At 43.7% G+C, this 22898-nt stretch overlaps 1 protein-coding gene across 4 annotated transcripts in view; it reads left to right on the top strand.

Moving 5' to 3' along the window:
• The window catches only part of STIM1 (stromal interaction molecule 1), a 249598-nt gene extending 236841 nt beyond the window's left edge, over positions 1 to 12757 (top strand). The window contains exons 8-13 of one of the 4 annotated variants that reach the window (XM_053560830.1): positions 1218 to 1385; positions 1915 to 2015; positions 2291 to 2526; positions 3906 to 3998; positions 5739 to 5805; positions 10835 to 12757. In XM_053560830.1, coding sequence (XP_053416805.1) covers positions 1218 to 1385; positions 1915 to 2015; positions 2291 to 2526; positions 3906 to 3998; positions 5739 to 5805; positions 10835 to 11351 — 1182 coding nt within the window. In that variant the 3' untranslated portion in view covers positions 11352 to 12757. Of the gene's footprint in view, positions 1 to 1217; positions 1386 to 1914; positions 2016 to 2290; positions 2527 to 3905; positions 3999 to 5738; positions 6118 to 8460; positions 8498 to 10834 lie in introns of all 4 variants that reach the window. The other 3 variants (XM_053560829.1, XM_053560826.1, XM_053560828.1) reach the window with 3 other exon arrangements.
• Positions 12758 to 22898: the final 10141 nt, after the last annotated feature.

The following is a 22898-nucleotide window of genomic DNA, read 5'->3' as shown; positions in this document are numbered from 1 at the left end:
CCTATGAGTCTGTAACATATCAGTTATTCATTTAAAATCTATAAAACCAGGAGTGGGCCATTTTATAGTTTCTTTCTTGGGTAACATAAACCAAATGAAGATTGGCACTCTCAAAAGAATAAAGGCTAAGGCCTTCCTAATCTATCTAGGGCTGTGGAGAGGACTTCAGGCTTGCTATAGGATACATGCCTCATTGGCTAAAGTAGGGGATAACAAGACTGTTCTTAGTCATCGTTCTCTGGGATTCTGACCTGCTAAAGCTCAGTATCCAGGTGGGTGCCTGGGGGATCACTTAAGCTGATAGCCTGAGTGGGATAGCCAGGAATCCAGTGTATATAATGTCTGTATATGTTCTCAGGTCTTTTATACTTTAGTGCTTTGTGAATGTCTGCTTCCTTATTTACTCCTTACAGAGAGGCCAGTGAGATTCCTGCTTAGACATTGGTCCTTTCATGTCTTGGCCTCTGTCGGCAGTGCCTGTGTTAGGTGTGGCATACTCGTTGTCTTCCTACCCTGTAGAAAGTATTTTTCAAAGCCTGCCTGCCTGCCCTACTTACTGAGAGAATCATAGACACAGTCTGGGCTAGAAAAGACTTTGGAAAGCATTCAGGCCAATGCCTTTCTGGAGAAGCAGTCATTTTTCAGGTCTCTCTGACATGAGCTCCAGACACACCTCTCATGACAGGAAACTCACTTTCTGCCGGGATACTTCACTGATAGTTTGGGTCTGCGTGGAAGAAAGGTTTTTCTCACACCTTTAGGAGGAAGCACAGGGTCACATGGCCAGAGAATGATAGACCAGGGACCAGAACCAGCTTTCCATTTTTTCCCACATGCTGTGATGTCTTGAGGTTTAAGCACAGAGCCAGGATCTCAATAAGATGATTCATTAGTTGATCTGTTCCTGATGAGATCAGAGAAGATTGCCGAGACTGGCTGCATTGCCAGGAGAGTCAGCTGATGTGATGGGAAAGAACACTTTAGACTGGGAACAACAAAAAAAAAATCTCAGTTTGAGTTCTGATTGACTATTAATTATGTGACTTTCTCTGAGCTTGCTTCCTGGTATATAAAATATAGAGAATAATCCTCACCCTTTCTTTCTCCTGGGAGAGCTGTAAAGCAGATAAGAACTCTGAATTCTGAAACTTCGTACAGAAGTGTTGGAGAGGGTCTCAGTAGATGTTAAGTGGACTTACATCCTCTTGGCTGTGCAGGTTCGGGAGGCATTGAGGAAAGCAGAAAAGGAGCTGGAATCACACAGCTCATGGTATGCCCCAGAGGCCCTCCAGAAGTGGCTGCAGCTGACTCATGAGGTAGAGGTGCAGTACTACAACATCAAGAAGCAAAATGCTGAGAAACAGCTGCTGGTGGCCAAGGAGGGGGTGAGATCTGCCCGCCTGCTGCCTCTCTTCTCTCCTTTTTGCCCTCTTTCCCTTTATCTGCCCTCCTTCACTTTATCTGCCCTTTTTTCCTCCCTTTACCTCCCACTGGATGAAAATAAATCCTGGTCATGGGTTCTGTTTCTTTTCCTAATTTGTAGCTACTGGTAATGTCCTCAAGCTTCTGGAGGGAGTAAGAGTATGGGGGTACTCCTACCTCCTTTCTGGGAAAGATGAAGCAAGTGGAGGCAAGTAGAGGGAAAGCTTGGCCAGCTCAGGCTGCCAAGGAGATAGAGGTCCTGCTGGCGCTAGGGTGCTATCCCTGGCCCCTTTGCTTCTTCCCTCATTTCCTCTATTTTCTTCCCCTCCCTTTTTTACCTCCCTTTGCCTGCCTTTTCCCTTTCTCTACTCTTCCTTTTCCTTGGGTAGCCTAAGATGTGCTAGGAGGACTTAGCCCCAGGAAGATCTTTCTCATTTCTTCCAGTCTCTATCTAATCCCTACTCTCTTTAAGCTGGGGGCTCATCTTTGCAGGCTGAGAAGATAAAAAAGAAGAGAAACACACTCTTTGGCACCTTTCATGTGGCCCACAGCTCTTCCCTGGATGATGTGGATCACAAAATCCTGACAGCTAAGTAAGTAGTGCCAGTTGTCCACTCTGGCAACATCCATGCCATCCTCAGAATTTAAGGGTGTATAAAGCCTCCAACTCCATTTCCTCATTGGTGGAGGATGGCTCTGGTCTTCTGCCTCAGCCTTGATCCAGTTCCTACCCTGCTCTTAAGTTCATGAGTTTATTGTGGTTTTTATTCGCACATACAATCCCAATTTGTTCCTCTGAGAAGAGCCCCCATTCCTTTTGGGGCTCACATTCAATCCGTGCCAGCAGTTCTCTTTCTTCTGTCTTCAGGCAAGCACTGAGTGAAGTGACAGCGGCACTGCGGGAGCGCCTGCATCGCTGGCAACAGATTGAGATCCTCTGTGGCTTCCAGATTGTCAATAATCCTGGCATCCACTCATTGGTGGCTGCCCTCAACATAGATCCCAGCTGGATGGGCAGTACACGCCCCAACCCGGCCCACTTCATCATGACTGACGACGTAGATGACATGGATGAGGAGATTGTGTCTCCCTTGTCCATGCAGTGTAGGTGACCTCTTTGGTGGGCGTGAGGGAAGGAACCTTTAGTGCATGGATTGAGACTTCTGTGGCCTTTGTCGTGCTTAAATGGCAGATGTGGCCGATATTCAAGAAAATAGTTTAATTTGTGACCTTGGTCAATAAAGCACAATTTGCATCAGGGTATTTCTTTATAGTTGTCCTTTCGGTGGTTTTGCCTTGTCATATGTTTTGTCTGCCTGTCTGAGTCTATTGTGTTAAATGTGCTTCCCTTTACTCTTTGTTTTTCTCTTTATTCTTCCTTTCTCTCCCATCTGCTGTTATAAAAAATAATCTCTATTGGTGATTCACAATGTAAAAATGGCATTCATTTTGACTGTTGACCTCCACATATATTCATTTTGTGTGCCTTACTCTGAATTGTTAATGAATAGAATGATGTTTCTCTTTGTTTTTATGTGAGGCCCCCTAAAACAACAGCTTCATGTAGCCCTAAATGCTCCAAACTGGGAAGGCATTCTTGCCCAGGAGAGATCTCCTGCACAAGGATGTCTGACTTTCCACCTGAACGCTTGGACCTCCCCACCTTCTGTTGGGTCTTCCTTCTCCCCTCTCTCCCCTGCAAGTGAAGACAGTTGAATATAGCAGAGCTGAAAGAGATGATGCTCTGTGAGAATTCTTCAGTGCAGGAGGGGACTTTTCCCTTACTTGCCTCTCTAATTTTTCTTTGGATCAGAGGCTAATATAGGTGAATAGGCCTTAAGATAAATCTGCTGTCCTGGCCTATGTCTGGGGGGGGATGGAGAAGGCTGAGGGTTAGGCTCATTTTCAGAAGGCTAGGCTCTTTTTTTTTTTTTTTTTTTTTTGAGACAATCTCACTATGTCGCCCTTGGCAGAGTGCACAGCAACCTCCAACTCTTGGACATAAGCGATTCTCTTGCCTCAGCCACCCATGTAGCTGGGACTACAGGTGCCCACCACAATGCCCAGCTATTTTTTTGTTCCAGTTGTCATTGTTGTTTAGCTGGCCCAGACCGGGTTTGAACCCTCCAGCCTCGGTGTATGTGGCTGGCGCTGTAACCACTGTGCTACACAGGTGCCAAGCCAGAAGGCTATGTTCTTTAATCAAGCTACATTCCCACTCCAGAAAGAGTTTATTTGTAAATTTTGTCAGTGATACTTTGTCCCTGTCCAAGCCTCTTTACTCCCTGATCTGATATCTTGTTAGAACTTTAGTCGAAGTTATGACTTACCGATCTAAAGGCTCCTATGTTCTCCAGACTGGGAGGGACCTTCATTAGTCTGAGCTACCCACCCCTTGCCCCAGCCCTTCCTTTATCATGTTATTGATAAGCAGGCTCCATAAATCAGATTCTTTTCTCCTTTTGGCCTGGCTGTTGACCCAGATGCTGCCTGGCTGATGGGGCGTAGGTTCAGTGACCGCTCTCTCTGCTCAACATCCGCCGGCTCGGATGATCAGTCCCTCTGGAAATACCCTGGTTTGAGGAGCCCCTTTGGGGCTTTTTTTTTTTCTGACTTTTGGAACTAAACCAACTCTCCTACCTGCACGGGAACCTTCTGCCTGCCTCACGCCCCTATCTGTTCCTTCTATCCCCTCAGCACTGTCCCTACTAACTAGAGGGAGAGGTTCGGGGGTGAGAAGATTCAGCCTGCTCAGCCTAGGGCTGGAGAGAGAATACCCATGGTGATGGAAGGCTTAGGCTTCTCTCTTCAGTCCAGCTACACAGATGGTGGCTTTTCTTCTAGCTAGGTTAGGAGAGAAAGAGGAAAGGAAAGATTACCCCTGTCTTTTCTCTTTTTCATGTTACTCCCTTTTCGTACCAGTTTCTTCTTTCTTTCTCCCTGTTCCCCTCCCTATTCCAGGCTTCCTTGTCCTCTTCAGCCTCCCTTTCTTGCTTTGACCACCACCAGCCATAGAATCCCTGCCTTCCCAGCTCTCCATCACTATGGAACTGTGCGCTCTCCCTGGTGAGGCCTCCCAAGCTGCTGCTGCCCTTGTAACCTGCCCCTTTCTCCCATCTTTAGGGAGAAAGCAGGGCAGCCCATCCATCAGGACAGATAGAGGAAAAAGAACATAGGTCTGCATTCTTTTTCAAGTAGAACTAGGAGTGAACCCAAGGAGGATGTGCTAGCACATTCCTAAGTCACCTGGTGCTCATGTACCCATTCACCAGGCATGGTGGCCATCATCTTTAAAGAGCCTGATTTCTAGCATTGACTCAAGAGCTGATTCTTTTTACATGCTTACTAGAGAAAATTTGGAAAGTAAAAAAGAGTAAATATTAGCATTAAAGAAGGCCAGGGTCCCACCATATTTGAGCACCTTCTCTTTCAGTCTTTTGTCCATGGAATTTTTTACTTAGTTAAGATAATGATTACCACTACCATTTACTGAGTGCCATTATCTGTGTCAGGTACATTAAAGACATCATCTTGAAGTCTCAGAACAACCCTCTAGGATTTTGTAAATTAAGAATTAAAATGTATAAGTTGCTCAAGGTCACACCTCAAAGTGAAAAGTCCTGGTTTCAGAAGACCCTAGTGTTTTGTATTCCAAAGTTCAAAGCTATTACATATAATTTTGTGACCTTTTTTCATCCTAAGCATTTCATAGGCTTGTTTTAATGTTTTTAAAATCTTTTTATAAGCATCATTTCTAATAGCTCTATAGTCTCCCAGAAACTAGATGTATTATAATTTTCCCCTTGTCCTACTTTTATGTTTATTTCCTTACAATTATTAAGAAAAATTAAACAATGTTTACTTCTCATATAATTATTAATAACAATAATTAAAAAATTCCATGGACAACATATTTGTGTATGCGTCCTTGTCTGAGTTGTGAATTATTTCTTGAGCTTGGCTCTCTGAAAAGGCTGTTTCTTAGTGCTCTCCCGGACCTTATCCCAAACCCCTGTCCTACCCTGCCCTGCCTGTGTTTACCCACTAACTGCCTTGCCACCTCCCTTTATAGCAAAATTGGCCTTAGGTCTCCTTATACTGGAATTACCACTAAAATTGACCTAGGCATCTTATCTTCAATTTCCCTTCCTTTTAGGACCCTTGGTGGGAGGTTTCAGGGAGGAGGTGCCCCATCCTCCAGATTGGGCATCAAGGGCCCAGAATGGTCTCCAGCGGGCATTTTTCCATTGGTACCTGCTTGCCTGCCAGCTCAAAATGGGAGGGCCTTCCTCACAGTTTCTTCATTCTCCTTACAGCCCCCAGCCTGCAGAGCAGTGTCCGACAGCGCCTGACGGAGCCACAGCATGGCCTGGGATCTCAGAGGTTGGTAGAGGGAGAGGCTGGCCACTTCTTGACAAGCCGGGTATCTCTGCGGCGAATGCGCAGCCTTCCATCTGGACAATCTTTCAGTTCTGAAGGCTACGGGACAAGCCCTCCATCTGCCTCTGCTTCTTCTTCCTGCTCCTCTTCCACCACCAACATCACCACCACCACCACCACCACCACCACCACCGTCCATGTCCACCCTGCTTATTACCATCACAGCACTTCCTATTTCCTCCAGATGGAGCCCTACACTGACCCACCCCCTTCTGACAGCACCGGTGTGATGCCTGGGCACTCAGAGAGCTTGGGGTATCAGCTATCTCTCTCTTTTCTTTCTTTCTCCCCTTCCCTCCCTTTCTATTGCCTTTACCTTGGTCTTGGCCTGCTGGCTGCTGCTTGCTCAACTATGGGGTATGTGTGTGGTGGGGAATCTTCTCCTTGTCTTGTTCTTTCTCAGCTTTGGGACTCCTTTTTAAGGTCAGCCTATGTCCCCACACCTTTCCCCCCTTCTCTGTTTGGGGTTTGCTAACTCTAAAAATGAGTAACAGCCCTCTTCCCTCATGATCCTATAGCACTTTTGACTAAACTATGCCTTTTTTTACACTAGTATCTCAGTGGGGCCTCCACTTCCTACTTCTTCAACAAACATTGATCAGTATCTGCTCTGTGCCAGGCTTTTCTGGGCATGGGGATTCACAGAAGATATGATATAATCTCAGCCATCAAGAACTGCAATCTGACCTGGGAAAGAAAAATGAGTAATCATGGAACAATTTGTTAAGTGCTATGGAGGTGCTGAGGAAGGAGTAACTAACAATGTGTACCTGGATGGAATGCTTCACAAAGAGATGACATTCGTGCTAACATCCTGTATGTAGGGAAAGAGAAAAGGGTTTTCTGGGAAGAGGAAACATTATGTGCAGAAGCATGGAGGTTCAAGAAAATATGATATATTTGGAATTAGGACAGTAGATATGTGTTGGTGGGAAGAAGAAGTAGATGAGGATAGAATGATGAAAAGTTCTGAAAGATGATGAGTTTTGGCTTTTAGGAGATGGAGAACTACAAAAGCGTTTTTAAAAGAAAATGAGTTGGTCATATTTTCATTTTAGAAATAACATTTTAGTGGTCTGTATGAGAGAAGAAAGGGGAAGACTGTAGGAATTTGGAAGTCATTGCATCAGGTATTGGGATGAAAGGAGATGATTAATTTGATAACTGTCTATGAGGGGTGAAGGAAAGGGAGGAATCTAGTATGATATTCACATTGCTAGCTTGAATGACTGAACGAATCTAGTATCCTTCATGGAATTAGGTAACAGAAGGGGAACACAGGTTTGGGAATTTTTTTTTTTTTTTTGAGACAGTTTCACTATGTCGCCCTGGGTAGGGTGCTGTGACATCACAACTCCAGCAACCTCCAACTCTTGGGCTTAAGTGATTCTCTTGCCTCAGCCTCCCAAGCAGCTGGGACTACAGGTGCCCACTGTAATGTCCCGCTATTTTTGTTGTTGTTGCAGTTGTTGTTGTTGTGCTGGCCCAAGCTGTGTTCGAACCAACCAGTCTCGGTATATGTGGCTGGCGCTATAACCACTGTGTTTATGGGCGCTGAGCCAGGTTTGGGAATTTTGGACAAGAAAAGTTTATATTTGGGTCAAGTATTAAAATACTCATTTTTAGAATAAGAAGTTGTGGTTCTGAAAGGTTAAGTCATTTCCACCGGATCCCACAGCTAATTAGAAGGAGAGCACAGACTTGAACTTGGCTTTCCATTCCAGGACACTCTGTTGGTATGTTTGTCTGTACATACAGTCTCAGTAAATGTGCTGGAAAAGATTTGGTAAAAGGCTTTCTCCCACAGCCTGGTCTAGCAGCTGTAGGAACTAATACCCACCCAAGATGATAGTAGCCTTGCTGTTGCCTGGGACAAGCTTAGGGAGGCCTTGGCAAGTCCTATCTGGCCTTGGCGCCTATAGCTTAGCAGCTAGAGCACCAGCCATATACACCAGAGCTGGCAGGTTCCAATCCAACCTGGGCCTGCCAAACAGCAATGACAACTACAACCAAAAAATAGTGGGGAGTTGTGGCAGGCCTCTGTAGTCCCAGCTACTTGGAAGCCTGACGTAAAAGAATTGCTTAAGCCCAGGAGTTTGAGGTTGCTGTGAGCTGTGAGCTGTGATGCCACCACACTGTACTGAGGGTGACATAGTAAGACTGTCTCAAAAAAAAAAAAAGTCCTGAAGTGGTGGCCATGGCCTAGTCCTGGCCTTGGCTGCAGGCTGCTTATTCTTTTGCTTCCTTTTGGTGCTAACTCACTCTGGATTCCCATTTCTCTGTCTCTGCTCCTTAAGTCTGTGGATAGTTATCCTTAAGGCTTTTCCTTTCTCTTCCACAAAGGGACTGTCCTTACTAGGATTACTCAGCAGAGCTGCCCATCTTCATTCTCATTCTCATTTTCATCCAAAAGCCTAGGAAAGGACACTGTCTCTTTCAGTACAGATGGGAAGGACTGAATTGGGTTGGGAAAATTAGGGGATGCTGTGAGTATCCTGCTCCAAGGCCTAAGCTGCCAGCCATGGGGAGGAAGGGTGGGAGGTGCCCATATCTAGCTAGCCTATTCACTGCTTAATTTTCTTTTGCACCATGCACCAGAGGATCATCTCTAAAGGCAAACAGGCTCTCTAGTAAGGTTAGTAGCTTGGTGGGAGTCTAAGGCAGAACAGCCTTTGGGGAGGGACCCTTGGCCTGATTGATCTTAATGATTTGGGAAGGGAAGGTGAGCCTGCCTTGAAAGGGCTTTTCCCTCCTATCTTCCCTTGCTTCCTCTCAGAGTCTTATGTTGCTTTGATATTCTCAGTTTTTAGTTGACGAGGGAGGCATAGAAGGATGGGAATTAAGACCAAATGGGACTATGGACCAGTAGAAGTGAGGCTAGGAGGACCCTGACCTCTTGATTTCTCTTTTTTGGTGTTAAAAAGGTAGGCTTCTAGATCCTCAGATCCTCAGCCTAGAGGGCCCCTTTTCTCAGTGTGGTTACTCCCTGGAACTTCCCTGGTACCTTTCTAAGTGGTTTATATATGTGTGTAGAGAAAGCAGAATACGGTTGGGGTTGTTTTGTTTGTTTGTTTTTTGATTAGCAGGCCCTGGCTGGGTTCAAACCCACCACCCTTAGTGCATGGGGCTGGCATTCTAACCATTGAACTATAGGTGCCCGAGAAAGCAGAATATGGAGAGGATTATCCTGGGGCTTAAAGAAACAAAGACACATTTAGAGTTAAGTAAGGACAGTGTCAGATATACATATATAAAACCAAATATGAGACAGAATATTTGTACACACTAAAGTCTGTGGCTGAAATAGTATTTGTAGAATGGAAGCTTGAGCTAAACTTGTTCTCTGCTGTCCCCTGAGTTCTTAGGGTAGCTGCTCAGTTGTTTTCTATTGAGAATTAAACCTGCAATAGCTATGAGCTTTTGACTGTTTCAGAAGCCTGGTGCCTTTTCTTTGAACCTCAGCCTCCTTTTTTCCAGGTTCTGTGGTGCTTCCCCGTTGGTTTCCTGACTCAGATTTTTTTAATATTTCCCTTACCTTTCTCCTCTGCCTTTGCTATGAGTTCTCGGGCCTCTGAGAAAGCAGAGAGAAGGTTTCAGGACTAGCAGGAGAACCCTATATCTACCTTTTTGTCTGAGAGGCAGGAAGAATATCATCCAGAATTGATTTTTGGTCTACTTTATGATAGGCAGCCCCTTAAAAGGTCTCAAGTTCCCAGACTAGCCTCTGTGTGTGCATGTCCAGTGTGCAGTAGCATGTTTCCATAACTCAGCCTTGCAAAGAAGCCTCTTGTGACTGGCTCTCAAATGGGCTTTCTAGCTTGGCTGGCCTCATCATCTTCATTCCCACAGTACTTTTTTCTACATTGCCTAGTGCTTTGCCAACATATTTGATCCTCCAAACAGTCTTATAAGTTCACTGAATCATCATTGTCTTCACTGGGCTAAAATTAAGGACTAGCAAGGTTAGGTAAGTGGTCCAAGATCACACGGAAGAATCCAGAGCTCTTCTGAACCACTGCTCCTTCAAGGCCAACCTGCTGTCTTTCTACATCTCTCTACATTCTCACTGTCAGCAGACTTCTGAAAGAGACCCCACCCTTCCTGCTGTCACCATAGACTATAGTCTGAACTTTGCAATACTTGTCTGTGACCTCCTTTGAATCCTTTGAGATGATTAGAAGAGGCAGCATCCTGGCCTTTTGGGATGGGTGAGGGATTGTTTGCAAGGCTGTTGTAACTTTTCCTTCTCAGCCTGGGTCAGGTCCACTGACTGCATGTGCCGTGTTCTTTGGTGCCTGGTCCGGACTGGTGTATATTCCAGAGTAAGGAGTAAGTGGGGGAGGAAGGCATGGAAAACGGTGACTCAGAGCAGCATGTTACTGTAGGTTCTGCATTAGCTTAGGGTTAAGTCCTAAGAAATTTAGCCGGCTATAGGAAAGCAGGGATTTTATTGATGAGGATGCCTGTGGAATTTAAGCCTGTGGTTGTGCTGTTCAGAGCCTGAGCATTTAGCAGTGATGGGGCCCAGGCATTGGAAATTCCTTTGCCACACAAATGATGGTATGATGACATTTGTTTTTGTTTCTTGTTGTCTGTCTCTTCTCTCCCCATCACTTCTCCCTTCTTTCTTCTTTCTCCCTTTGATCTTTCTTAATTCTATCTGCTTTTCCTTTTGCTTTTCTTTCTCCTCAATTCCATTCTCCTCTTCCTGTCTCTTCTCCAATCTATCCCCAATTCCTATTCCTGCCTCCTCTCTTATTCTGTACTTATGGCCTAATCAACTTCCTCCCATTCCTTATTCCTCTCTTCTTCCCACTTGCCTGTTCATCCTATTTCTCTCCTGCCATTCTGTCTATCCCTATTTTCCTGTTCTGTCCCTATCTTCTTATGTTGACCCTCTTTCCTCTTCAATTTTTCCCATTCCCCTATCCTATACATGTCCCTTTCTTCCTCTCTGCCCTATGTTTTGCAGGGATTTGACCCATTCCGATTCGGAGTCCTCCCTCCACATGAGTGACCGCCAGCGTATGACCCCCAAACCTCCTCAGATTGGCCGTGCTGCAGATGAAGCTCTTAATGCTATGAATTCCAATGGCAGCCACCGGCTAATTGAGGGGGTCCACCCAGGGTCTTTGGTGGAGAAATTGCCTGACAGTCCTTCCCTGGCTAAGAAGGCATTACTGGCGCTGAACCATGAGCTGGACAAGACTCATAGCCTGATGGAGCTGAGTCCCTCAGCCCTACCTGGTGGCTCTCCACCTTTGGATTCTTCCCGTTCTCACAGTCCCAGTTCCCCAGACCCAGACACACCATCTCCAGTTGGGGACAGCCGAGCCCTGCAAGCCAGCCGAAACACACGCATTCCCCACCTGGCTGGCAAGAAGGCTGTGGCCGAGGAGGATAATGGTTCTATTGGCGAGGAGACAGACTCCAGCCCAGGCCGGAAGAAGTTTCCCCTCAAAATCTTTAAGAAACCTCTTAAGAAGTAGGCAGGATGGGGGTGGCAGTAATGGGACAGCTTGTCCTCCCCTGAGTTTTTTGCCTCCTCTTCTCTCCCTTCCATCAGGATATCTGGCCCCTAGAGTAGGGCATGAAAGGGGCTGGCCCAGGGGCCTGGGCGCTGTATATACCTGCCCCCTTCATCCTTGGGTCCTTCATTATTATTTATTAACTGACCACCATGGCCTGCCTGCCCTGCCTCCCTCCCAACCATGGGCTGCTGCTGTCACACCCTCTCCACTTCAGTGCATGTCTTAGTTGCTGTCCCCTTAGTTCCCAGCTCCACATCTGGGGTCCAGCTTCTGTCTCTGCTGTCCCAGTTTTGAGGTTTGGTTTCTTGTTTCTGTCTGTCTGTTGCTTTCAGGCTCCTTCCACCACTCTCCAACTTCCCCTAGCAGTTGTGGGGAAGACAGGAGGAATAACTTCTGAAATATGTGCCTCAGATCTGTTCCGCCCACAATGGTTCTGTTTGCTCCAGACTGGGACCTAAGGCCTACTCTTTGGAGTTTGTTCTTTGGAGATGTTATAGGGCAAAGGAAACTTCATCTTAGAGCTCACTTAGGCCTCTAGTGGTCCATGGGAGAGGGAAGCCAGTTTCCAGAGAACAGTCCACCAGAGTTTTGAAGAGAGGCCAGCCTTGGGGATGGATCAGGAGAGGTCTCTCATAGTTGGAGCACGAGTGAATGCCAGTGCTGTGGGTTATAAAGCAATCACCTTTTCTCTCTTCTCCCATCAACATCTGCCTCCCTGTTACCCCTGCTCCCCCATACTGCAGAAGGGTTGTTTCTAAGAGGTGCTTTCCCAAAGCTCCCCAAGCATCAGTACTCCTAGGACTCAGGAAAATTGGTTCCCCTGGCCAGGGGAGCTATAACCAGGATACAGGGCTCTCATGGACCCTGAAGCTGTTGGCTAAGGATGTTGTCATGTTTCTAAACCAAAAGAAAAAATAGGCTAAAAGTAAGAAAAGAAATCTCCTGAATTTCCCAAGTGCCTACGCTGCCTACTCCCCTTGTCAGACCCCATTTTCATGTTACTTTATAGCCTGGGTCAGAGGCTCAAAAAAAGACACACCCAGTTTGAGGAAGAGGTGGCTAAAGAAGATGGTGTAGGTGAAGATGGCTGTGTGACCACTTCCCCTCACCCTTCCCACCCTCTAAGCAACTCTCTCCCTTACCTGTTTTTGCTATGGCTATAAAGGTATTCTCCCTCTGCCCCACTCCCTGCCATGCCTTTATCCTGGGATCCCATTTTGGGCCTAGGGTGGGTGCACCTGGGCTGTTCTTAGGAAGGTGCTAGGCTGCAGACTGCCTTGTACCCTCTAGACACCCTCACATGGGTTTTCTGTGTTATTTCATAAGACTCTTTGAAGTCCAATAAAGCATGTAGGAGATTTTAACCTCTGTTGGCTTTGACTCTCATTGTGTTCTTTCTGCTCTCTGGGGCAAGACAGGATGAAGTGACTTGTCTTCTTCTGCCCAGGGAAAATGAAATTTGCATCCACATACCCAAAACCGCTCTGGGGGAGTCGGGAGTAAGATGGTGGACTAGAAACATCTCTCTAGTAGCCCCTCATGGTGAGACCAGGGAGAGAGGACTCCAGCCACCTCTGGCTGGGGTGTCCTGCCAAGAGTTATCACTTTGGGACACAGAGAAACAGCAGGGGACTCCAGGAGCCAACAAGGTCAGGAGCAGTGGAAGACTGGCACAGAAGGTGAGTGCTTGGGTGCCAGCAGTGGCAGGTTGGCTGGCCCTCCTGGTGGCAGGCTAGAGACAAGAGAAGGCTTGTCCTGCAGTTTTTTTGTTTGTTTGTTCTTTTTTGGACTTGAGTACTTGTCAGAGCTACTTGGGATAGCTTAAGTGAACAAGTGGACTTAAACATCTGGGAATGAGCCATTGGGAGGGGTGGAGCTCTCATTGTTTGGCTGGTAGCAGGGCACTGCCATTGGAGGAGGACTACGCAGGAGGAACAGCCCCGAGGGTCCTAGAGTGATCTGGCTCTGGTAGGCCTGCTGAGCTAGGTAGCCACCCTTGGGGTGAGCTGGGTGGATCCTGATCCTCCTGAAAAAGCCACTTTGTGGCCAAGGGGCACTGTTTGGAAAGGTTAAAAACATAACAAAACAAAACAAGAACAAATACAAAAAACAAAATAAGGAAAACATTGAAAAAAGAACAAATAAAAGGAGGAAAACAAAAACCTAACGAAAACATTGAAAAAAGAACAAATAAAAGGAGTAACAAAAAAAGTAGTAAAAATGGAGCCCTTACTATTAAAGTAAAAATTAAAAAATAAAAATACAACAAACGAAGAAATAAAAAAACTAGAAAAAAATGAATAAAGGCCTCCCAGGCATGTCTCTTAAGTAGTGTGGCCAGAGGTTCAGGGTCCCAACCCTGCAAGGAGTGAGGGCAAATAAATCAGGAAGATAGTACTGGATCTCTTTGACAACTAGGTAGTGGCTTTCAGCCCCCATCTTATATAGCAGAATCAGCAGCATGATTAGCTTCTAACCTCAGAGCACCAGTTGATGTCCAGGCAAAATATTGCAATATATATATATATATGTATTGTATATATATATATGTTTTTTCCTTTATTCATTTTTTCTAGGTTTTTTATTTGTTGTATTTTTATTTTTTAATTTTTACTTTAATAGTAAGGCTCCATTTTTACTACTTTTTTTTTTTTTTACTCCTTTTATTTGTTCTTTTTTCAATGTTTTCTTTAGGTTTTTGTTTGTTTTTTGTATTCTTGTTTTGTTATATTTTTATTTTTCCATTTTTACTTTCTTCAATAGTATGGGCCCCATTTTTGTGCTGTCTTTATTTTTTTAACCCCTTTTATTCTTCCCTTTCTACTTTGCCCCTTTTCTTTTTGTAGAACATTTTTCTACTTACCTTTCTCATGTAAATTTCCCAAACAACAGCTAAGATATTTTTTTACATCTTACATAAATTTATTTTCAATTTTCTTTATGTACTTTTATTACTATTATTTTTCTTTTTTTTCTGATCCATTTTATTTCATTTTGTAATCCATTTATGGGACAGAGCCTCACTCTGAGGCCTGGGATCAGGATCAGAATGGGGTGCCATGGAATTCATCTGGATCAAGGAGACCATGAACTCCTGGTGTAGGGTGTCCTAGCTTTGGCCTTTGGAAGGACAGTATTGATAGGCTCTCTACTGCAATATACTGCTGATTTTTTTCTATATTTGGCAGAGGAGGGGTACTGTTATTGCTCAGGCGGATAAGGAATTCCTGACTTCAAGGGACCCACCCAACTTGCTTCCCTCTACCCCAAGAGTCGTGGAATCACAGATGTGGGTCAAAGCACCATGTTGAACACCACTGTTGCTCCTATCTCTCTCTTTCTGTTCTCCTCTCCTTTTTTCAAATTTTTTCCTTTTACCCCACCCTTTTTTCTTCTTTTTGTTTCTTTTGTCCTTTCACACTCTTCTTTTTTTTTTGTCAGATTTTTGGCTGGGGCTGGGTTTGAACCCGCCACCTCCAGCTTATGGGGCCGGCGCCCTACTCCACTGAACCACAGACACAGTCTCATTAGGTCACCCTTGGTAGAGTGCCATGGTGTCACAGCTCACAGCAACCTCAAACTCTTGGGGTGAAGCAATTCTCTTGCCTCAGCTTCCCAAGTAGGTAAGACTACAGGCACCCACCACAACACCCGGCTATTTTTTTGTTGCAGTTGCCATTGTTGTTTCAGCTGGCCTGGGCTGGGTTCGAACCCACCAGCCTCTGTGTATGTGGCCGGTGCTGTAACCACTGTGCTACAGGTGCTGAGTCAGTAATCAAATCTTTTACTGACATGTGAACATTGAGGAAATTCACCACAACAAGAATAGTTTTATAGGAAATACTTAGACCTATTCTCACACTGACCATCACAATGGACCACCAGCAAAGTTAACATTTAGAAATTAAAGGACAAAACCCAGCTTCCACAAAGGATAAAACTAAGCAATGGACTTTCACAAAATAGATTAATAGAACACAACTATACTCATCAATTCTCTCAATACATGTTAATGACTGGCTCACGCCTGTAATCCTAGCACTCTGGGAGGCTAAGGTGGGTAGATTGTTTGAGCTCACAAGTTCAAAACTTCAGACCATTTTCTGAGCAAAAGCGAGACCCTGTCTCTGCTAAAAATAGAAAAACTGAGACATCAGGATTGTTTCAGCCCAAGAGTTAGAGGTTGCTGTGAGCTATGATGCCACCATGGCATTCTACCTAGGGTGACAGCTTGAGACTGTGTCTCAAAAAATAAAAAAATGTTAATGGCTCAAATTTCCCACTGAAGAGGCACAGGCTGGCTGATTGGATGAAAAAGCACAAGTCATCCATATGCTGTCTCCAGGATACACATCTAACCTTGAAGGGCAAAAAAAAGACTCAGGGTGAAAGATTGGAAAATAGTATTTTAGGCAAATGGAAATCAGAAGAAAAGAGGTGTCACAATCTTATTTCCAGATATGAGGAGATTTAAAACAACTAAAGTTAAGAAAGACAAAGATTGTCACTTCATACTGGTCAAGGGAACAATAAAACCAGAGGAAATTTCAATGTAAATATTTATGCAACCAGCATAAATACTGCCAGATTTACAAAACAGACATTAATTGGTCTAAACAATATGATATTCATAACACCATAATAGCTGGTGAATTTAACACCCCTATGACAGAACTGGACAGATCCTCTAAACAGAAACTAAACAAAGATATAAGGGACTTAAATACGATGCTAGAATAATTGGGTTTAATATACAGAACATACTATCCCAAAGCTAATGAAGATACATTCTTTTTATCAGCTCATGGAACATACTCCAAAACTGATCATATCCTAGGATACAAATTAAACCTCAACAAAATTAAAAGAATTGAAATTATACCTTCTATCTTTTGAGATCACAAGGCAATAAAGGTGGAGCTTAACTCCAACAAAAATCTTCATTCCCACATGAAGGCATAGAAACTAAACAACCTGATGTTGCATGACATTGGGCCACAGAAGAAATAAAGGAAGAGGGCGACGGCACCCTGTGGCTCAAAGGAGTAGGGCACCGTCCCCATATGCCGGAGGTGGTGGGATCAAACCCAGCCCTGGGCAAAAACTGCAAAAAAAAAAAAAAGAAAGAAAGGAAGAAATAATTAAATTCCTTGAAAATAACAACAATGAAGTCACAAGCTACCAAAACCTGTGGGATACTGCAAAAGCAGTCCTAAAAGGGAATTTATCATATTAGACATCTATATCCAAAAAATAGAAAAGGAGCACATCAACAACCTAATGAAGCATCTCAAGGAATGGAAAAGGAAGAGCAATCCAATCCAAAATTTAAGAGAAAAAAAGAACCCAAATTAAATCATAAATAAATAAAATTAAAAAGAAAAGAATCATTCAGAAATTTTTTAGCTTTTTTTCTTTTTGAGACAGAGTCTCACTTTGTCACCCCAGTAAAGTGCTGTGGCATCACAGCTCACAGCAACCTCCAGCTCTTGGGTTTAGGTGATTCTCTTGCCTCAGCCTCCTGAGCAGCTGGGACTACAGACCCCCACCACAATGCCCAGCTAAAATCATTCAGAAAATTAATGAAACAAAAAGTTGGTTCTTTGATAAGATAAACAAAATTGATAAACGTTTGGCAAGATTAATTAGAAACAAAAAAAATAAGATCATAATAACCTCAATCAGAAATGAAAAAGGGGTGGTGGTGCCTGTGGCTCAAAGGAGTAGGGCACTGGCTCCATATGCCAGAGGTGGTGGGTTCAAACCCAGCCCTGGCCAAAAAAAAATGAAAAAGGGGAAATAACAAAGGATATCACAGAGATATGAGAGATTATCTTTGACTACTACAATGTCTCTCTGCCCAGAAATTTGACAGTGTGGAGGAAATGGATCAATATCTGGAATCATACCATCTCCCTAAACTTTTTTTTTTTTTTTTTGTAGAGACAGTCTCACTTTATCACCCTCAGGAGAGTGCCATGGTGTCACACAGCTCATAGCAACTTCCAACTCCTGGGCTTAGGCAATTCTCTTGCCTCAGTCTCCTATGTAGCTGGGAGTACAGGCACCCACCACAACACCCAGCTATTTTTTTGTTGCAGTTTGGCTGGGGCAGGGTTTGAACCCACCACCCTCGGTATATGGGGCCCATGCCCTACCCATTGAGCCACAGGTGCCACACATGTCTCCCTGGACTTAACCAGGAAGAAATAGATCTCTTGAACAGACCAATATCAAGCTCTTAAATTGAAGAAACAATAAAAAACATTTCAGAAAATAAAAGCCGTAGATCAGATGGCTTCACACCAGAATTCTATCAAACCTTCAAAGAAGAGCTTGTACCCATACTACAGAACCTATTCCAAAACATTGTGAAGGAAGGAACCTTTCCCAAGATGTTCTATGAAGTGAACATCACTCTGATACGAAAGCTAAGAAAGAACTTCACTAAATAGGAGAACTATAGACCAATTTCACTAGTGAATATTGATGCAGAAATACTCAGTAAAGTCTTAGCTAATAGATGGCAAGTACACATTAAGAAAAAGGACACATCACAATCAAGTTGGCTTCATCCGAGGGATGCAAGGCTGGTTTCATATACGGAAATCCATAAATGTAATATACCATATCAACAGAAGCAAAAACAAGGACCATATGATTCTCTCAATAGGTACAGAAAAAGAATTTGATAAAATTCAGCATCTTTTTCTAACAAAAACACTAAAGAAAAGAGGCATAGATGGCAAATTTCTTAAACTGATTGAAGCCATCTATGACAAACCCACAGCTATTATCATTCTGAATGGAGTAAAATGGAAAGCTTTTCCACTTAGAACTGGAACCAGGCAAGGATGTCCTCTATCACCACTACTATTTCACATAGTTTTGGAAGTTCTAGCTAATGCAATCAGGCAAGAGAAGGAGAAGGGCATCGAAATGGAGGTAGAGGTCAAACTCTCGCTCTTTGCTGATGATATCATCTTGTATTTAGAAAACTCCAGAGACTCAACCACAAGACTTCTGGAAGTGATCAAAAGATACAGTAATGTCTCAGGGTCTAAAATCAATGTCCACAAGTCAGTAGTCTTTGTATACACCAATAACAGCCAAGTTGAGAAGCAAATTGAGGACACAATTCCCTTCATAGTAACTTCAAGGAAAATGAAATACCTAGGAATATACCTAACAAAAGAGGTGAAGGATCTCTACAAAGAGAATTATGAAACCTTAAGAAAAGAAATAGCAGAAGACATTAACAAATGGAAGAACATACCATGTTCATGGCTGGTAAGAATCAACATTGTTAAAATGCCTATACTACCCAAAGCAACCACAGATTTATTGCAATCCCCATTAAAATACCAGCATCATACTTTGAAGAACTGGTAAAATGGTGTTTTGTTTTCTGCGGAACCTGAAAAAACAAAACAAAACAAACAAAAAAACACACAAATACCCAAGGCAATGCTTTAAGGTAATAAAAACAAAGCCAGAGGAGACATCAATCACTCTACCAGATTTCAGGTTGTATTACAAGTCCACAATGAACAAAATAGCATAGTATTGGCACAAAAATAGAGACATAGACATATGGAATTGAACAGAAAAAACAGATGAAACCAGTCTCTTATATCCATCTGATCTTTGATAAACCAAACAAAAGTGCATAGTGGAGAAAAGAATCCCTATTGTATAAATGGTGTTGGGAGAACTGTATAACCACATGTAAAAGATTGAAATTGGATCCATACCTTTCACCACTTACAAAAAATTGACTCAAGATGGATAAAAGATTTAAATCTAAGACATGAAATGATTAAAACCCTAGAAGAAAGTGTGGGGAAAAGTCTTAAGGATGTTGGCCTGAGGAAAAATTTTATGAAGAAGACTTCGGGCTCAGTGCCTGTAGCACAGTGGTTTCAATCCTTGGGCTCAAGTGATTCTTTTGCCTCAGCCTCCCAAGTTGCTGGGACTATAGGCACCCACCACTATAGCTGGCCTGGGCCAGCTAAACAACAATGATAACTGCAACAAAAAAATAGCCCAGTGTTTTGGCAGGCGCTTATAGTCCCAGCTACTTGGGAGGCTGACGCAAGAGAATCGCTTAAGCCCAAGAGTTGGAGGTTGCTGTGAGCTGTGATGCCATAGCACTCTACTAAGGGCGACATAGGGAGACTGTGTAAAAAAAAAACAAAACCTCAGTGGCAATTACAACAACAAAAATAAATAAATAGGACTTAAATAAACTGAAAAGCTTCTGCACAGCTAAAGACACAACAATTAAAGCGAAATAGACAATGTTCAGAATGGGAAACTCATTTGTGTTATGAATCTGACAGAGTTGTTAACTAGAATCTACAGAGAACTCAACAACAACAACAAAAAAGAGTAAACAATCCTGTCTATCACTGGCAAGAGAACAGAACCTTCTCCGAGGAAAACAGACGTGGCTTACAAATATTTATAAAATTTTCATCATCCCTAATCATCAGAGATATGCAAATCAAAACCACCCTGAGAGGCTGGGCGCAGTGGTGTACAACTGTAATGCTAGCACTCTGAGAGGCCAAGGTGGGTGGATTGCCTGAGCTCACAGATTTGAGACCAGCCTGAGCCAGAGTGAGACCTCGTCTCTACAACTAGCTGGGCATTGTGGTGGGCACCTATAGTCCCAGCTACTTGGGAGGCTGAGGCAAAAGAATCGCTTGAGTCTATGATGCCACAGCACTCCACCAAGGGCAACAAAGTAAAACTGTCTCCTCCCCCCCACCCCCAAATCCTGAGATATCACCTAATCCCAGTGAGAATAGCTCACATCACAAAATCTGAAAGCTGGTGTGGCGCCTGTAGCACAGTGGTTATGGCGCCAGCCACATACACCAAGGCAGGCAGGTTTGAGCCTGGCCTGGGGCAGCTAACCAACAATGACAACTACAACAAAAAAATAGCCGAGCGTTGTGGTGTGCGCCTGTAGACCCAGCTACTTGGGAGGCTGAGGCAAGAGAATTGCTTAAGCCCAAGAGTTAGAGGTTGCTGTGAGCTGTGATGCCATAGCACTCTACTGAGGGTGACATAGTGAGACTCTGTCTCAAAAAACAAAAAAACAAAAACAAAAAAAAATCCCAAAGCTGCAGATGCTAGTTAGGATGTGGAGAAGAGAACACTTTTTTGTTTTGTTTTTGCAGTTTTTGGCCAGGGCTGGGTTTGAACATGCCACCTCGGGCATATGGGGCGAGTGCCCTACTCCTTTGAGCCACAGGTGTGGCCCGGAACACTTTTTACACTGTTGGTGGGACTGCAATCTAATATAGCCTCTTTTAAAAGAAGTATGGAGAATCTTCGAAGAACTCAGATTAGACTTCCCATTTTATCCCCACAATCCCATTACTAGGCATCTACTCAGAGCAAAGAAAATCATTTTATCACAAGGACATTTGCACTAGGTTGTTTATTGCAGATCAATTTACAATTGTCAAGATATGGGAAAACCTAAATGTCTATCAACCCAGGAATGGATTAACAAATTGTGGTATCTATCTATCTACCAATCAATCAATCAATCAATCAATCATGGAATACTATTCAGCCATATCGATCAATCAATCAATCATGGAATACTATTCAGCCATATCGAAGATGAAGGCTTTAAACTTTTTTTTTTTTTTTGACAGAGTCTCACTTTGTCACCCTGGGTAGAGTGTCAGTGTTACAGCTCACAGCAACCTCAAACTCTTGGGCTCAAGCAATCCTTTTGCCTCAGTTTTTCTGTTTTTAGTAGAAACTGTGTGTGGGGGGGTGTCTCGCTTTTGCTCAGGCTGGTCTCCAACTTGTGAGCTCAAGTAATCCACCTGCCTCGGCCTCCCAGAATGCTAGGATTACAGGGGTGAGCCACCCCACCCACCCCACTTTACATCTTTTGTATTAACCTGGATGGAGTTGAAACACATACATCTTAGTAAAGTATCAAGAATGGAAAAGCAATCAAGCATCCAATGTAGTTAATACTCATATGAAACCAGGAGACAATCTAATACATACACGCTCAATAAAAGAAAAACCCAATTCAATTCAAGTTGAGGGAAGGGGGAACCAGAATGGGGAAAGGGTAGGAAGAAGGGGGATGGTTGTGTTCCCACTTGATAGGCACAATGAGGGGGTATATGGCACACCGCCTGGGGGCAGGATAAACTACAGCAGGGAGTATACCTAACAAATGCAAACATTGTAACCTAATTCTTTGTTACCCTCATATTAAACTGAAATAAAAAAGACAGAAAAGCTTTTTGGTTAGGGTTACCAATAAAATACAGGAAGGTCAGTTGAATTTGAATTTCAGGGTTGGATGGTGGCTCATGCCTGTAATCCTGTCACTCCGGGAAGCTGAGGCAAGTGGATTGCTTAGGTTTAGGGGTTTAAGACCAGCTTGAGGAAGAGTGAGACCACATGTCTACTAAAAATAGAAAAATAAGTTAGGTGTAGTGGTGTACCCCTGTAGTCCCAGCTGTTCCAGAGGCTGAGGCAAGAGGATTACTTGAGCCCTGGAATTTGAGGTTGCTATGAGCTATGATGCCAGTGTACTCTACCCAGGGTTATAGACTGAGACTCTGTCTCAAAAAAAAATTATTATTTTTTTGAATTTCAGGTGAATATTTTTTTAGTATAATCTCATGCAATATCTAGGACACATTTTATTTGCTAAATAAAGGCAACCCTTAGTCTGGGCTTTCTTAATCCTGTCTACTTAGAACTTCACCTATGATTCTCTATGACTTTTAGAATTACTTTACAAGAAGCTCAGGCAGCTTCTGGAGAGAATGGAGAACCCAATGATAAGTTTTGAAAGGTTTTAGGGAGAGAATGCCACAAATGAAGTTTCAGAAAGATCAGTTTGAGTAGTCCAAATCAAAAGCTTCTATATTAGCCTCATATATTAGGGCTCTCTTCTATTCCTACTCTTCACATTCAGTCACCAAGTCCATCCTCCCTTCACCAGGTGACAAATGCCTTACTGTTGACCCTGTTTCTATAGGGTCTTGGTCATGTCCGGCTTGAAACTCTCTCAGGGCTCCGACTTATTTCAGGAAGAAATCCAAACGCCATTGGCCTAGCATGGCTTTCTTCCAACTCTTAATTGAGTGCCTGGCTTCTGATCCACCTAAGAGCCCTGAAGCTTTCAGTTGCTCTCGTATATGGAGCCCATATCAGACAGCAGTCTCAAGGTTAATCATAATGTATAAATACAACAAAAATTGTTCGAGAAGGTTATGCCTCTTTCAATAATGGAACCATTTTGACTTTAGCGGGAACACGCAGGCGCGAGGGGCAGGGCCTGACCTAGTGGACTGGGCCGGCTAAGCCAAGGCCTGAGGTCCAACAATTCGACTTTGCCCACACGCAACATGGCAGCAGGAGAACAGCGTTCCTACCGGGCATGCTCAGACATGCCCACTGTGGCTATATATAGAGAGAGAGGTTGTTTACAGGACCTTGCCCAAACTCAAC

Source organism: Nycticebus coucang, chromosome 14 (assembly GCF_027406575.1).
Source record: "Nycticebus coucang isolate mNycCou1 chromosome 14, mNycCou1.pri, whole genome shotgun sequence".
Lineage (NCBI taxonomy): Eukaryota > Metazoa > Chordata > Mammalia > Primates > Lorisidae > Nycticebus > Nycticebus coucang.
Note: the sequence above shows the minus strand (reverse complement) of the source record. Positions and strands in the feature narration are given on the sequence as shown.